This window comes from Ips typographus, linkage group LG16, assembly GCF_016097725.1.
Source record: "Ips typographus isolate SLU linkage group LG16, UJ_Ityp_2.0, whole genome shotgun sequence".
NCBI lineage: Eukaryota > Metazoa > Arthropoda > Insecta > Coleoptera > Curculionidae > Ips > Ips typographus.
The window spans coordinates 9,043,263-9,056,864 of NC_138437.1; the positions used below are offsets into that span (position 1 = coordinate 9,043,263).

General features: G+C 35.5%; 2 protein-coding genes across 3 annotated transcripts; one reads left to right on the forward strand and one right to left on the reverse strand.

Moving 5' to 3' along the window:
* Nucleotides 1-799: 799 nt before the first annotated feature.
* ttv (exostosin glycosyltransferase 1 ttv) lies at nucleotides 800-5,363 on the forward strand. The gene is made up of 5 exons (XM_081994071.1): nucleotides 800-1,726; nucleotides 2,332-2,560; nucleotides 2,618-2,819; nucleotides 2,877-3,165; nucleotides 3,220-5,363. Exons 1-5 carry the CDS (start codon nucleotides 1,078-1,080, stop codon nucleotides 4,017-4,019), a joined length of 2,169 nt encoding a protein of 722 aa, XP_081850197.1. The 5' UTR covers nucleotides 800-1,077; the 3' UTR covers nucleotides 4,020-5,363.
* woc (zinc finger protein without children) lies at nucleotides 5,338-13,461 on the reverse strand. Of its 2 annotated transcripts, none has more exons than XM_081994059.1 (12): nucleotides 12,012-13,461; nucleotides 11,822-11,937; nucleotides 11,038-11,202; nucleotides 9,778-10,978; nucleotides 9,437-9,727; nucleotides 9,160-9,383; nucleotides 7,408-7,621; nucleotides 6,945-7,264; nucleotides 6,428-6,886; nucleotides 6,043-6,217; nucleotides 5,892-5,991; nucleotides 5,338-5,839 (listed from the first exon to the last, which is right to left on the reverse strand). In XM_081994059.1, exons 1-12 carry the CDS (start codon nucleotides 12,889-12,891, stop codon nucleotides 5,665-5,667), a joined length of 4,320 nt encoding a protein of 1,439 aa, XP_081850185.1. In that variant the 5' UTR covers nucleotides 12,892-13,461; the 3' UTR covers nucleotides 5,338-5,664. The 2 variants fall into 2 exon arrangements, with proteins under 2 accessions (XP_081850185.1, XP_081850186.1); XM_081994060.1 differs by having other exon boundaries at nucleotides 6,043-6,181; nucleotides 12,012-13,455.
* Between the last annotated feature and the right edge of the window lie 141 nt (nucleotides 13,462-13,602).

Below are 13,602 nucleotides of genomic sequence, written 5' to 3' on the forward strand. Positions count from 1 at the left end.
GTTTGCATTTGCAAGTTCACGTAAAAGATTTGTAAACGTTGCTAGCAGCTAAACACTAGCAGTAAGCGATATATGGGCATTGACCAGTTATTGCTGGTTGCTGTTTTGCTACCCTCAGTGACCTCAGTAATTTTCAAAAAAGTGGTAAAATTACGAAATAACCTTCTTAGTTCAAGTTGGATGCATGAAAAAAATTATTTACGACTCTTGTTAGACGATATATAAGATATGAACTGAACTGAAAATTTAAAATAAAATGTTAAGCAATAGAGAACGAGCATAGAGAGCACGTGTTATTACTACGGTCACCAATACCCTGATCACGTGATTGCCTACCTGTTTCCTGTCAACTGTCAATATGGTTAAATTTATAGCTTCAAACTTTGAGCAAAAAGAATCAGGAGGTAGCAAATACCCCGTTTGTGCATTAAACGACCGCGACGGAAGTCGCCATCTTTGTCCGCCACATTCAGCTACTGCGCAATTGAATGATACTTTCGAAGTTAGTCGTAAAACAGTTTTGTTTATATTTGGTGGTATGTGAAGTTAGCTAAAAACAGCAAAGATTTGTTTGTTTTGCTTTTCGATCCGTTAAAGGTTAATTTTTGCAAACTTAAATTAATTGAATTATTATTGACGAGTGGATTTGTGAATAGTGGGCAACAGCAGATTGATTATCGTCACTGATTTTCTGACAGTTTACGGCCGCCATACTGAACGATTTTTGTCCCCCTCTTTGATTCCTATTGCTCCTTCCTGCTATATTTTTTAACCTTAACCTTAAATTTTTGATGTGTATGTTATTTAGTATGAGTCAAATGTCAAAAATATGAGGGGAGCAAAGAGCACCCCCATTTACAAGTCCAGTTGACGATAATTTATTAAATTACTAATTAAAGACAATACAACAACAAAAGGCATGCTTAACATAAAGTTTAGTGTAACATATAGTTCATATGAGTAGAGACGTCAAGCGTCTAGCACCAGAAATAATATGAAAATACTCAAGAGACACTTTTATTTAGTGAACTAGAGGCCTCCAAGTCTTTGAAACAATGAAAGTTTGAGTTTATAGTAATGCAGGCTAAAAGACGGTACTTGCTAGTATTTGTTGTAGCCTTTTTGACGATTTGGTACTTTGGTGGCTACCATTTCAGGCACAAACAAAGTGTTCCCTTTGATGATCATCACTTATTAAGTTATGTCAATTTGAATAGCATAGTAACTGGATATACTCCAAGAAAAGGTAGACTTGCTATGCAAAGTGACCCTAAGCTTTCCTGTCGCATGGAATCCTGCTTTGACTTCAGCAAATGTGAGAAAGACTTTAAAGTTTTTGTGTACCCACAAGAAGAAAATAATATTCCTAGTCCGTCCTATATAAAGCTCCTAAACGTTTTATTAGAGTCACGATATTATACTGCTGACCCAAAGGAAGCCTGCTTATTTGTACTCAGCATAGATACAATAGATAGAGATCGCCTAAGCAGCAATGACTATGTAAGAAACCTCCAAATTAAAATTCAAAGGCTGCCATACTGGAATGATGGTCTTAACCATCTAATTTTCAATTTGTACTCAGGTACATGGCCAAATTACACAGAAAATGACTTGGATTTTGATTTTGGTAAAGCTATATTAGCTAAAGCCAGTATGTCTGAAGATCATGTTAGGCCTGGCTTTGATATAAGCATTCCATTATTTCATAAAATTCATCCTGAGAAAGGTAAGTTTAGTTAATACTTAGTTTAATACTCTTAAGGTTTTTAGTACAGATAACATAGTAATGGAATGGATACCCAGACTCACACATTTTTTGGATCATCACATAAAAAAAGTTGATATCAAGTCTACTCACCTCAAACAAATAAAGTATTTTTCAGATATAGGAAACAACATAATTGGTTATTAGTCTATTGGATACAGTTTTCAATGTAGAAATGCTTCAATTAAAAGAAATAGATAAATGTGTTGTTACTTAAATGCTATACATAAATACTTTAGTAAACACAGGCCAAAATTCATCTTTTATTGCAAAAGTCTACACACAGTATACTTATTACTCAAGGAAAAACTTCATACTACAGTCAGCACTCATAGTCCACAGATATGTGTAAAGGTCTTCTAAATTGATATGTTTTGAAATAGATTGCAACATAGCTACCCACCAATACTAGCAAATCCTTAATTTGGATGTATTTAAATATTAATAATTTTGTCAAAAGACAAAGCTACTTGTTTTTATTCTTTAGTAAGGTCATATTTTGTAAACTATGTGTATTACTCCTGTTGGAACTTCTTACAAACAAATGCAAAAACATCACATTTAAGGTGGAGAGTCAGGATCAGGAACTGCCAACAGTTATCCTCTAGAAAAAACATATTTATTGGCATTTAAAGGCAAACGTTATGTTCATGGAATAGGCTCTGATACTAGGAATTCCTTGTACCACTTACATAATCGTAATGACATAATCATGGTTACCACATGTAGACATGGTAAAAGTTGGAAAGATATGAAGGATGAAAGATGTGATGAGGATAATAGAGAATATGATAGGTGAGAGTTACAAGTTTTAATGCTTGTACAGAAAGACAGTTTCATTATGAGTTTTAGATATGACTATGAGACTTTACTCCAGAATTCAACATTTTGTTTAGTACCAAGAGGTAGAAGATTGGGTTCATTTAGATTCCTTGAAGCTTTACAAGCTGGATGTATTCCTGTTTTATTATCAAATGGATGGGCTTTACCATTTTCTGAAGTAATTGATTGGAATAAGGCTGTGGTTTGGGCGGACGAACGGCTGTTATTACAGGTGTTACAGTGTATGATAACTTATGGTTGGAAGAAAACAGCCTTTTTTGTTTTTTAGGTTCCTCATATCATACGTTCCATATCACCAAATAAAATTTTGCAACTTCGGCAACAAACGCAAGTGTTGTGGGACCGTTATTTTTCGTCAATTGAGAAAATTGTATATACAACTTTAGAAATTATAAGAGACAAATTGCCTAGAAAACCTAAAAGGGATGGGAGAATCTGGAATTCATTTCCTGGAGCTTTAGTGACCTTGCCAACATTTTCCGACTCCTTGCAGGACTTTCCCTTTCATGTGGAATCAGATATAAATAGATTCACCGCCGTTATTTATTGCCAATTAGGTAAGTTGATGGCGAGTATAAATGGTAGAAGTGAAATTTTTGTTTTGTTTACAGGAGTGCCATTATCTTCAACATCAACACTTTTTAAACTAGTCAGTTATATTGCACGTAGCATATACGTTTCAAAAATACTCATAGTGTGGTCCAATGATAAACGGCCTCCAAGTAAAAGTCGCTGGCCAAACATACCAGCACATATTCCTGTACATATTATTCAGACTGGAAATGGTTTGGACGGAAAATCCAGCATTTCCCAACGATTTTATCCTCACAAAGAGATTCAAACCGATACCGTCCTCTCTTTAGACGAAGATACCGTAATAACAACGGAAGAAATTGATTTTGCTTTTATAGTGTGGAAACAGTTTCCTGATAGAATAGTTGGATATCCTGGTAGGTCACATTATTGGGATGATTCAAAATCCACTTGGGGTTATACGTCCAAGTGGACTAATGACTACTCTATCGTTTTAACGGGAGCTGCTTTCTATCATAGATACTACAACTATTTGTATACGGAGTGGTTGAGTCCGCTTTTACATAAAACTGTAGAGCAAAGTCAAAATTGCGAAGATATTCTTATGAATTTCTTAGTGAGTCACGTAACTAGAAGACCTCCGATTAAAATAACTCAGAGAAAACAATATAAAGAGCAGCTCAGTGCTGGCAGTTGGTCACCTTGGAACGACCCAGATCATTTCATTCAAAGGCAAACATGCTTAAATACTTTTGCCGCTGTTTTCGGTTATATGCCGTTATTGCGGTCTAATTTACGACTGGATCCCGTACTTTTTAAAGATTCCGTGTCTAATAAAAGGAAAAAGTACAGGAAAATTGAATTAGTAGGTAGTTGAAGATAGCTTCGCATTCTGTGTATGGGTTGACCAAAGCTTTATATTATCTATAAAAAATATTCCATTTAGGTTTTAGTTTTCTATTGGGTAGTATTTTTACGATTATTCCCGCTGGAATTGCAACAAAATTGTATAAAATTAACAGGTTTTCTGATTGTCTACATATATATAATATTTATAGATTTAGTGTATAGCTGATGCGCACCTCACGAACAAATTGCTAAGGAGGTATGAAGGAACAGTGTATGCGTTATTTGTCAGATCGCACTGTTCGATGTAATTATTTTTTAGAGGTGTTTTGCTTAACGTAAAAATAATATCAATTAAGCAAAGCAATATGTGTTAAGTTCAAGTGGACTGTATATCAATTGGGATACATTTTTTAAGAGCTGTGTATATGAATTTTTAATAGTGTGTCTATATTTTATTGGGTATAGTCCGGTATAGGAACTATTTTATCCTAGTCATCGACAATTTTTTACTATTCAGTTTTATGGTGTCATATCGGAAGTTTCTAAAAAAAGTCAGTCATATTGTCTATAGAAATTATAATTTTTTATGCACATAAAGTTCATTGTTTTAAAGTTCTTGTCAACTAAAGTATCTATTTTCCTTTCGGTAGTCGTCACAAGTAACCGAAAAATATTAAATGGACTTGCATCGTTTAATCAACTCATTTAATATTGAAGATACAGTGCTTGTGAAATCAACAAAGGTCCAAATAGCGTTTTGACGTTTTCTTGGGTATTAGACTTGAATTAATATTTTGGGTGCTTTTATGAAACAGTGAGCTTTTATGAAGTCAAACTTTTTTTGACTTACATGTTTAGTTAATTGTACTTGTTTATATTGTTTACAAACTTGCCGTCAAACTATACATAGAAAAATATTCCTAAAAGAATGGAGGCAAACTGTAGGATGAAATATAGTCAATAACCTTGTACATTCATTCAAACTTATTCTTAAGACTTTCTAAACACATTATTGATTATAATTTGATGGGTCAACTTTTTTCATTTATGTTTTAGAAATTTGAAGCAATTATCAAATTAGTCACCATCTTAATAATTTTAATGTTGGTGGTAGTACTTAAAAGTCAATATGTATATGCTTTGTACTTATTCTATTTTGTTTGGAAAACTGCGCACTTTCTAGAACAAATTTGAATGTATTTTTTTTATAGTTTTTTGTAAGAGTGTATGTTTTATTGGTTACCATTTGTTCATTGAAATAATTGTTATCTTTTCTAAAGTTTATATTTGCAGGGGCAATCTGACTTTTCTCAATGTATATGATTTTGTTAACAGAAACTTCATAATTACTTTTTAAAGATTTTATACATAATTAGCGACTTTTATTTACCTGTAAGTCTGAAAAGTGTTGATGAAAACATCAGACAAAATATATATGACAAAGATTTTTACTTTAAAACAGGAGAACTATTTATAAAAGGAAAGCAAAGTTGTTATTGCAACTGTGTACATACAAATAACTGAACTATTAAAAACAAAGGATAACCCTAAAAATGTTTTTTACAATTTGCAACTGCAATGAATATGCACACTTTCATTGAAAAAATATGGAATTTAATACAATTATATACAATAAAACGAGACCATAAGTTAAAATTAAAAATGGTTAAGTTTTAACTAGTAAGCAATGCGACATTGATTTCCTTAACCATTTTTACTCTATGCAGCATTTTCTCAAGTGCTTCTTTAGGCAGAGGCATTGTGGAGTACCAAACTGGACTGTCTGGGACGCACGACCGTTCAGGTTGCAGATAAAACACGTCATTCCGAGTTTTGACACTCTCAGGACTAAAACAGTTTTCAATTAACTCAATATACTAATTCCACACAATCTTATTACCATTTTGACAAATAGAATTCATACAACTTTACTGGACATCTAAGAGGATTTTCTTCATTTTCTTGTTGTTCATACACTTTCTTTTTGCGTTGATTATTTTCTGAAGGAGAAACTGTTAAGTTAGCATAAATACTTGCAAGGGACAACTTACGTAATGCAGACTGGGGCGGGTAGAACCTCAACAACACGTTTCTGGAACCTGGAACTTTACTAGCACCTGGCTGGTTTGGATTCCGCTTCCAATGCTTCATTATATGGGAAAATGATAGCTGCATATGCTCATCTACTGTCTGTAAATTTTGTAGACACCTCACATATAAGCCATTCTTGGTTTCAAATTAAGAAAAATTAACTTGAATTACTAAATGTTGTTAAAGGTCAATTACGAAACTGTAGACGATTCCTTAATTCTTATATCAAGAGTTTACTACCCATCTGGTAGGAAATATTAAAATCCTTAATACTACGTCACATAGCATATTTATGTGTGTCTAAATGAAACTCAGTACTTATCAATAAAGTATAAATCCACTTACCGTCAAATTAAAGTGTTTTGTATTAAAAAACATCAAAGTGCTAAGAAGAACATGAGGAGAATGTGCTCCCAACTGCTTACTTTCCCACAAATGCTCCTCCTCCACTCTGGTGACGATATAATGTGAGTCATTGTACAAAACTGAAAATTTCTTAGCAACTTCGTCCAGACAATCTGTGAATTTTTCGTAGTATGGATCGCAAAAAATATTATCGATCCTTCCGTTTTCAAACAGATACTGTTGGATCCCCAGGCATAAATAGTATATGGTATCAGGGGCGTATTCTTGGCCATTTGGCTTGCGCACTTCTTTCACGAAAAGACACAGAGAGTAATTCAATTCATCTGCTGTTAGTTGAAGAATTTCAGTCTTGAATAGCTTCATTCGACGCGTTGATTTTTCCAGTTCAGCGTTTTTTGTTGTTACCCATTGCTTCCAGGCATTCACACCAAAAGTGTACTAAAATGCCAATGATAAACCATAAAACAAATAAACTATGTTGAAAAATGTCAAATACCTTCAAACACATATTAGCATCAGGTTTCTCTTGAGGTTCTGGAGGTGCCGACGGCGGAACCGGCTGCATCATCGGCATATCCACCTGCTGCGACATTCTTCGGCCTCTCTTTGATTGACTGCCTCGCGGAGTACCGCTACCGCGCATAGTCCGTTTTCTTCCGCGCAATGGTGATCGTTCCATTAGGTGCGGATGCATTGGCTGAGGATCGTCCACGTTTTCTTCTGGTGGATGTCCATCAGGTGGGTGGGTACCTGATGGTGCCGTGATTGTATTCGCTGTTAAAGCTCCTTCTAGGTCCACCGCAGGTTCATCTAATTCTATAAAATATTTTTTTATCACCTTGCTCTGCTGGTTAAATAGATAGTAACTATTAAATAATGTTTTACAAAGGGTAAATGTCCATCCCAATTATCAACTATAATATCGAGATAACTTACTAAGAAAAAAAAGTAAAACAGACCTGTGGCCATTTTAAGAGCCATCTGCAACATATCGTCACCGAAAGTGTTGCTAGAGTCCACGGCCTCGGGGCTGTATTCTCCCCCTTCTCCACCATTCTCATCTAGATCACTTTCAGAGTCAGTGTGGTCTTCTTTTTTCTCTCCTGCTACCATCTCAGCCATCATCAATACTTCGGCTTCATAGGGATCCGTCGGAATTTTAACTTGAATTTTCTGAAATCAGGTGTTGGTATATGAAATAACAAAAATGAAAATGAAATGAAATAGTTAATGAAATAACAATTTTTTCTAGACCAGTGACGCCATTCCCGACCTAGGTACTTCCCGACTAGGTAACAAAATCGCGCAAGTATCAGGTGTTTTGTTTATAATAAGGTCAGATGCTAATACATGTTATGTCTGTTTATGTTATTGGAGTCGGGCTTGTTTGCTAATTAATTGTTGACTTTAGGGGCCACCTAATTACCTCGTTGCGTCCATCGACAAATTGACCTGATTATAGAAGCGAGAAGAAGAGGAGCAAGCCTAGGAGAAACCAGCATCTTCGGATGGGTTCCGCACCGTCGGTTCTACAGCCGCGTGCACCCAGAGTCCCTTAAATGACGGGCTGAAGAAGGTTCTCCAGATGGGCTTAGAAATGATGTATAGTAGTCCAAAGCAACGTGTGCTAAAAAGAGAGCACGCAATGGACCAAAGATGTCGAAGCTAAGCGATGGATTTCCGCTTAGACAATGTAGTGCCGAGAGAAGGTACTAGAAGATGGTGCCCGATGCAGGGGACAATTTACGCTTAAATGAGAAGGCAAGAAGATGGACGCAACAACAAGGTTGAAAGGTGACCCAACGAAAGGAATAAGTGTTTTTTGGGTATGCAAACATGGCAACGTTTAAAAATCGAGAAGTAGTTAAGATATTTGTTCAATAAAGTTTTTCCACCCCCAAAACGTGACATTGGTCTCTGGGTCGGTCTATCGAGCATCAGTCCGAACTTCCTAGTGCCCGGACGGCTCGATACCTTCTTGGAAATCCAGGCTGAACAGACTAGAGTCCTTACGCAACCCAGTGGTGACCGTCGGGACTCTTGACCCTTTCAGTACCTAAAGTAAGTCCTTTAGGGCGTGTCGGTCATAGGGGTTCCCTGCTCGTATCGAGCGGGTTTCGCTTGGCGACACTCCAAGGGGGGCTTGCTGTGCATAAAGTAAATCCTTCGGGCTTGTCGGACATAGGGGTTCCCTGCTCGTATCGAGCGGGTTCCGCTTGGCGGCACATCAGGAGGCCTTACGCACACTCACACACACACACACCCCCACGCACCCCCTCGTAGAGAGTGTTCCATGGGCGTCCCGCCTGTAGCGGTACTAGCGGCCCTCTTAATCTGGGGGTAAGATTTAGTTAGGCATCAACGTCAGTATACAAATAAAGGAGACATACTTGAGCTACGTTTGTTGTTTCTCTTCCTGCGCTACCCCCAAAACGTGACAATATGTTAAAAAGTAACAAGTTTAAAAAAAAAATATATATAGGCTAATCAACAACTTTTGTAATCTAGAAAGCCTTGCCCGTATTTCTCTCTTGCAAGGGTCAAAGAGGGAGACTTGTTAGACCTTAATAATTCAGTCATTGAAAAACCTATGTAAATGCAATTAAAACCAACATTAAACTTGTTAGCAGTCTTGATAGGAAACTAACTCAAAACAAATTAGCGCAAATTATCCATTCACCCCTTACTACAAAACTAAAAGATTATCTTACCTTGATCTCCTTCATAATCCCTGCTGCACTGTTCCTGGTGGTGGGTATAAAAATAGGAATAGGAACCGGTAATGGGAATGGTACTGGGAAGGGAACTGGAGCAGCAAACATGTGGCAAGGTGTAGGGACATAAATTGGTACCGGAATTGGCACTAGAATCTTCATGATGTCATCCTTATCGGTTTGAATGCAGGCGTCTCTGGTCGTAGGAGTCACTTGGGTACCTGAAGTTGTCTTATTTAAAGTCTTGTAAGGTAAAGGCACTGAGTTAGTCAACCTTTAGCTCCTTTTTTAGGTTGGCACATGATAGCCACGTTTCTTTGATCAGGGCATGGTTTTTCTTGAACGATGTATTGCTGTTTTACTTGCACTTGAACAGGTAAATCGAGATTTTGGACGTTTGGTACTGTAGATTGCTGTCCCGACGTTGAAGTTGTAGCTTTTGACCTTGTCAATCTTGTTGATGAAATTGGAGTAAGTCCTGCAGGTATGAGTGAGCCTGCACCATTTCCATTAGAATTTGCAAGACTTTGGACGTTTGATATTACTGGCAGTTGAGATATTTTGTCTAAAGCATCCCAATTTAATTTCCCAAATATTTTTGAAAAAATTACTTACTTGCATCAGATGACGTTACTCTTTTTGTTCTCAAAGGGCCTCCGGTGGGAATTGGGTCACTCATATTGTTTAAAGTAATTTGCTTGGGAAATTGATTTTGAAAATTCATTACGCAACGGTAAGAACAAAAACTCCTCATGCTGGCGTCAGACATCGTTAAATGGTAAGTTGAGTTTGACATCTTTTTACATAAGCCACATGGTGCTGGTTTGGGATTAATTGCGCTTAGTGATAACTGATACATATTAAGGCAGTTTATGCTACATGTATTAATGACATTATCTGTTTTAGAGTATTTTTTAATCATGTCAAAATTATACTTCTTGACTTTACACCAACTGCAAGGAACAATCTTCCGATGAGCAATGATGTATATATTTTTACAACTGTTTGAACAAAAACTAAATTGTGCATTGTCATAGTACATTGTATGTTGTTCTAAGGTTGACTTTTTAAAATTTCTTTTGCACATGGCACATTTTCCAGGAGATATTTTATTTACAAACACAAAAGCAACAAAACAAGGCTCTCCACAAAAATAGTGTACAGCATCATCATGATCAAACTCTATAGTTATTGGTTTTTCGTCTTTGCACACAGAACATGTAGTTCCAGGAGGTGCTTTAGGTGGCCTGTCATTAGTCATGATATCATACTTTTCCAGGCAAACCTTAGAACAAAAGTCCTTGAACTGTCCTTTTTCTCCTACAGGTGCCAAAAATCCGTCTGGTTCATTGGACATTTCTTGTTGACAGTATGAGCATACTTTCAGCCCTTTTTTATATTGTTCTAAACATGCACTGCTACAAAACTGACGAATATCATTCCCAAATCTAACACAGTATTTCCCAAGTGAGCTGGACTTAACATCTCCTGAACAACTAGTGCATTTTGCACCCACTAATTTTTGGTACTTAGACAAACAAACTTGATTGCAAAAATCCATTATTTCCCAAGTCAAATTTGTATCAATATCATCAGTTACTTTATTACAACTAGGGCATGTTCGCAAAAATGTAACAGCAGCTGGTTCCTGAACTTCCCCCTCTGTAAAATTTTTCACCCTCAAGCCTGAGCTTTCTTCTGTCACCATGGAAATACTCTTTGAAGTTGAGGACTTAAATGAATTTAAACAGGAATCATCACAGATATATGCTAACTCTTGTTCTGCATTTGAAAAATAATATATAACAGTGTTTTTCTGTAATAAACAAAGCTAATTCAGTAATTTGGCTTTTAAAAAAGCTTCAATATACAAACTTTCTTGCATTGGTGACATTCATGATCAGTGTCTCCATCAAGTTTGTAAATTTTTAATTCATTATCTGTTGAATCTGAGTCTGGTAAATCAACTGCTTCACATGGTTCTGATTGCTCTGCAATATCTTTGAGGGTTGGTAAAGAAGATGCAGCTTTTTTTTCAGCCTGAAATGGTTTATGAAATCAGAGAATGAGTAGTGTTTTTGCCTAAACAAAATATCAAATACAAATTAATACAGAAGAGGTTTTAACATGAATTTGGAATATCATTAATCAAAGTATTAGTTTTTACACCACATTATTATCATTTACCACAAACCACATTTTATTCTTTTACTTCTTAAGGTTAGGAATACCTTTTTGAGAAACCTATCACATATAGGAAGTATCAATATGTGTTTGAGTCAATCCCAAGTTTAACATTCAAACCATAAATTGATTTTTAGGAAAAATTCAACATTATAACCATACACAACCACACAATATACCTAAAACACCTTCCAAAGGTCTACATACTGGGTATTTATTGAAATATTAGTTTTTTTAATGTTATTAAAATGATTGGATGTGTCCTGTAGCTTATTACAGTCCTTAAAATAACATTCTCTAAGTTTTCTGCTTTTTTAGAATTTCCAATAGTTTGTGCTACTCAAGATAATTGACATAAAGAGAAACAAATTCAAGAACAATTTGTATGATATTACATATATAGGATAACACCCAATATACAGATTAACACTAGGATTTAAAAAATATTAGAAAGGTATAATATAAGGTAACTTACCTCTGTAATCTCCCTTTCACTATCAGGAATAATAGTGATGGCTTCATCAGAGCCCTGACTATTATCAATAGAGTCAACATCATCCAACACTGGTGCATCCACATCTAATTCAACACCTGTAAATAGAAATTCCATTTATACACCAGTAACAAAAAAAAAAGATAATTAGAAAATATTACAAATTACATACTTTTCAAAGGTTTTTCAACATTAGGTGACTGTGAGGAAACTCCCTGTTTTCCATCATTACTCTCTGTATCTTTAACAACCTCAGTGCTACTGTCTATTGCTTCAACTAATGTACTGGTAACTGGCCCACTACTAGGCTCTTCATAAACTAAACTTTCATCTCTAGGGTTCTCCTCTGAACTTGTAATTTCTTGATCTCCTCCAACTAATTCAGTTTCTGTTGGAATTACATCTATAGGATCAATTTCATCTACTGACATATTGTTATCCTGATTTTTTTGTTCAGGTTTGTGCATGTCAACCGAAACCATAGGTTCAGCTCTAATACTGCTATCTGATGCATGTATTGACTCAACATAGGACAGTTTTGGTACTTCATTATTACTAGTAGAATTTTCACAATTTACCAAATTCACTTTGCTTATTTCTATATCTGAGTTAATCTTTTTATCAGTGTCTTCTTTGCTACCTACATGTTTCTCTGTGTCAATGGCACTATTTATGTGCATACTAGATGCAACTGGTTCAGTAGTTTCAAACTCCATTAATACATTATCCCTTTCCATATTTTCATTGTTTTGATTTTCTATAACACTTATGTTAGATTCTAAATGTGACTGAAGATTTATATTATGAGGTTGCTGGTCTATTTGTTCACCTTCCAAGGTATCATTATTATATGGGATCTCATCTGGGATCTCCTGTTCACCATTAGGAGGTTCTGAATGGGATAAAGCATCATTATTGTGCATATTGTCATAATCCTTGTTATCACTGAAGCTTGAGACATTTTTGTGGACCAATTCAGCATTATTGGTCAAGGAACTATTTGTGGTTGGCTTCTCTATACTAACATCAAGATCTATTCCATCTACCTCCATGGTGCCAGTTTGCCAGTGTTGTACTCAGAAAAATTATAAACCCATACTCAGGATAAAACTGCATACAGCCACATCAACTTTTAACTGATATAACAAACATTATTATTGAAAAGGCATTTACATAAAAACCATTACATTTGTACACACAAGCCAATAAAAAATAAATTTTTAACACATTTTTGACTTCACTAGAAATCCCGGCTTTTTTCTTGTTTGGTTAAATTTCACAAGCGTGCACTCCACACAGTTAATTTCTCTATAATTCCCATACACTCACGTTCGGATTATAGTCATAATTTAGAGCTTTCCGCTTAATTTTATAATAAAGACGCTTGTTTAAAGTGATTTTTACTTTGCAAAATATACAAAAACTTGTCGTTTGTCGTTTTTGTACCAAGCTAGCAAATGGTGGACTGGAAAATCACTAATCTACTACCAACATAAATCTGCGGCCAACATTTTCCAAGTGCTGTTGTTAGAAATGATATGATTAATCAGAACAGTATTATTGAAATGCTAAAAAAATACAATAATTAATAAGTTTTTAAAGCCGAACTAAAAAGTGATCTCAATTATTTGATAAAATGTAATTGTCTCTGATTAAAGTTTAAAATATAAAGCTGAAGTATTGCCAACATTTGAGTGTTAAAACCCCAAACGGCAAGGTCTTACGAGAACGTAATAGGAGAAGGCAACACTACGTCATACGTC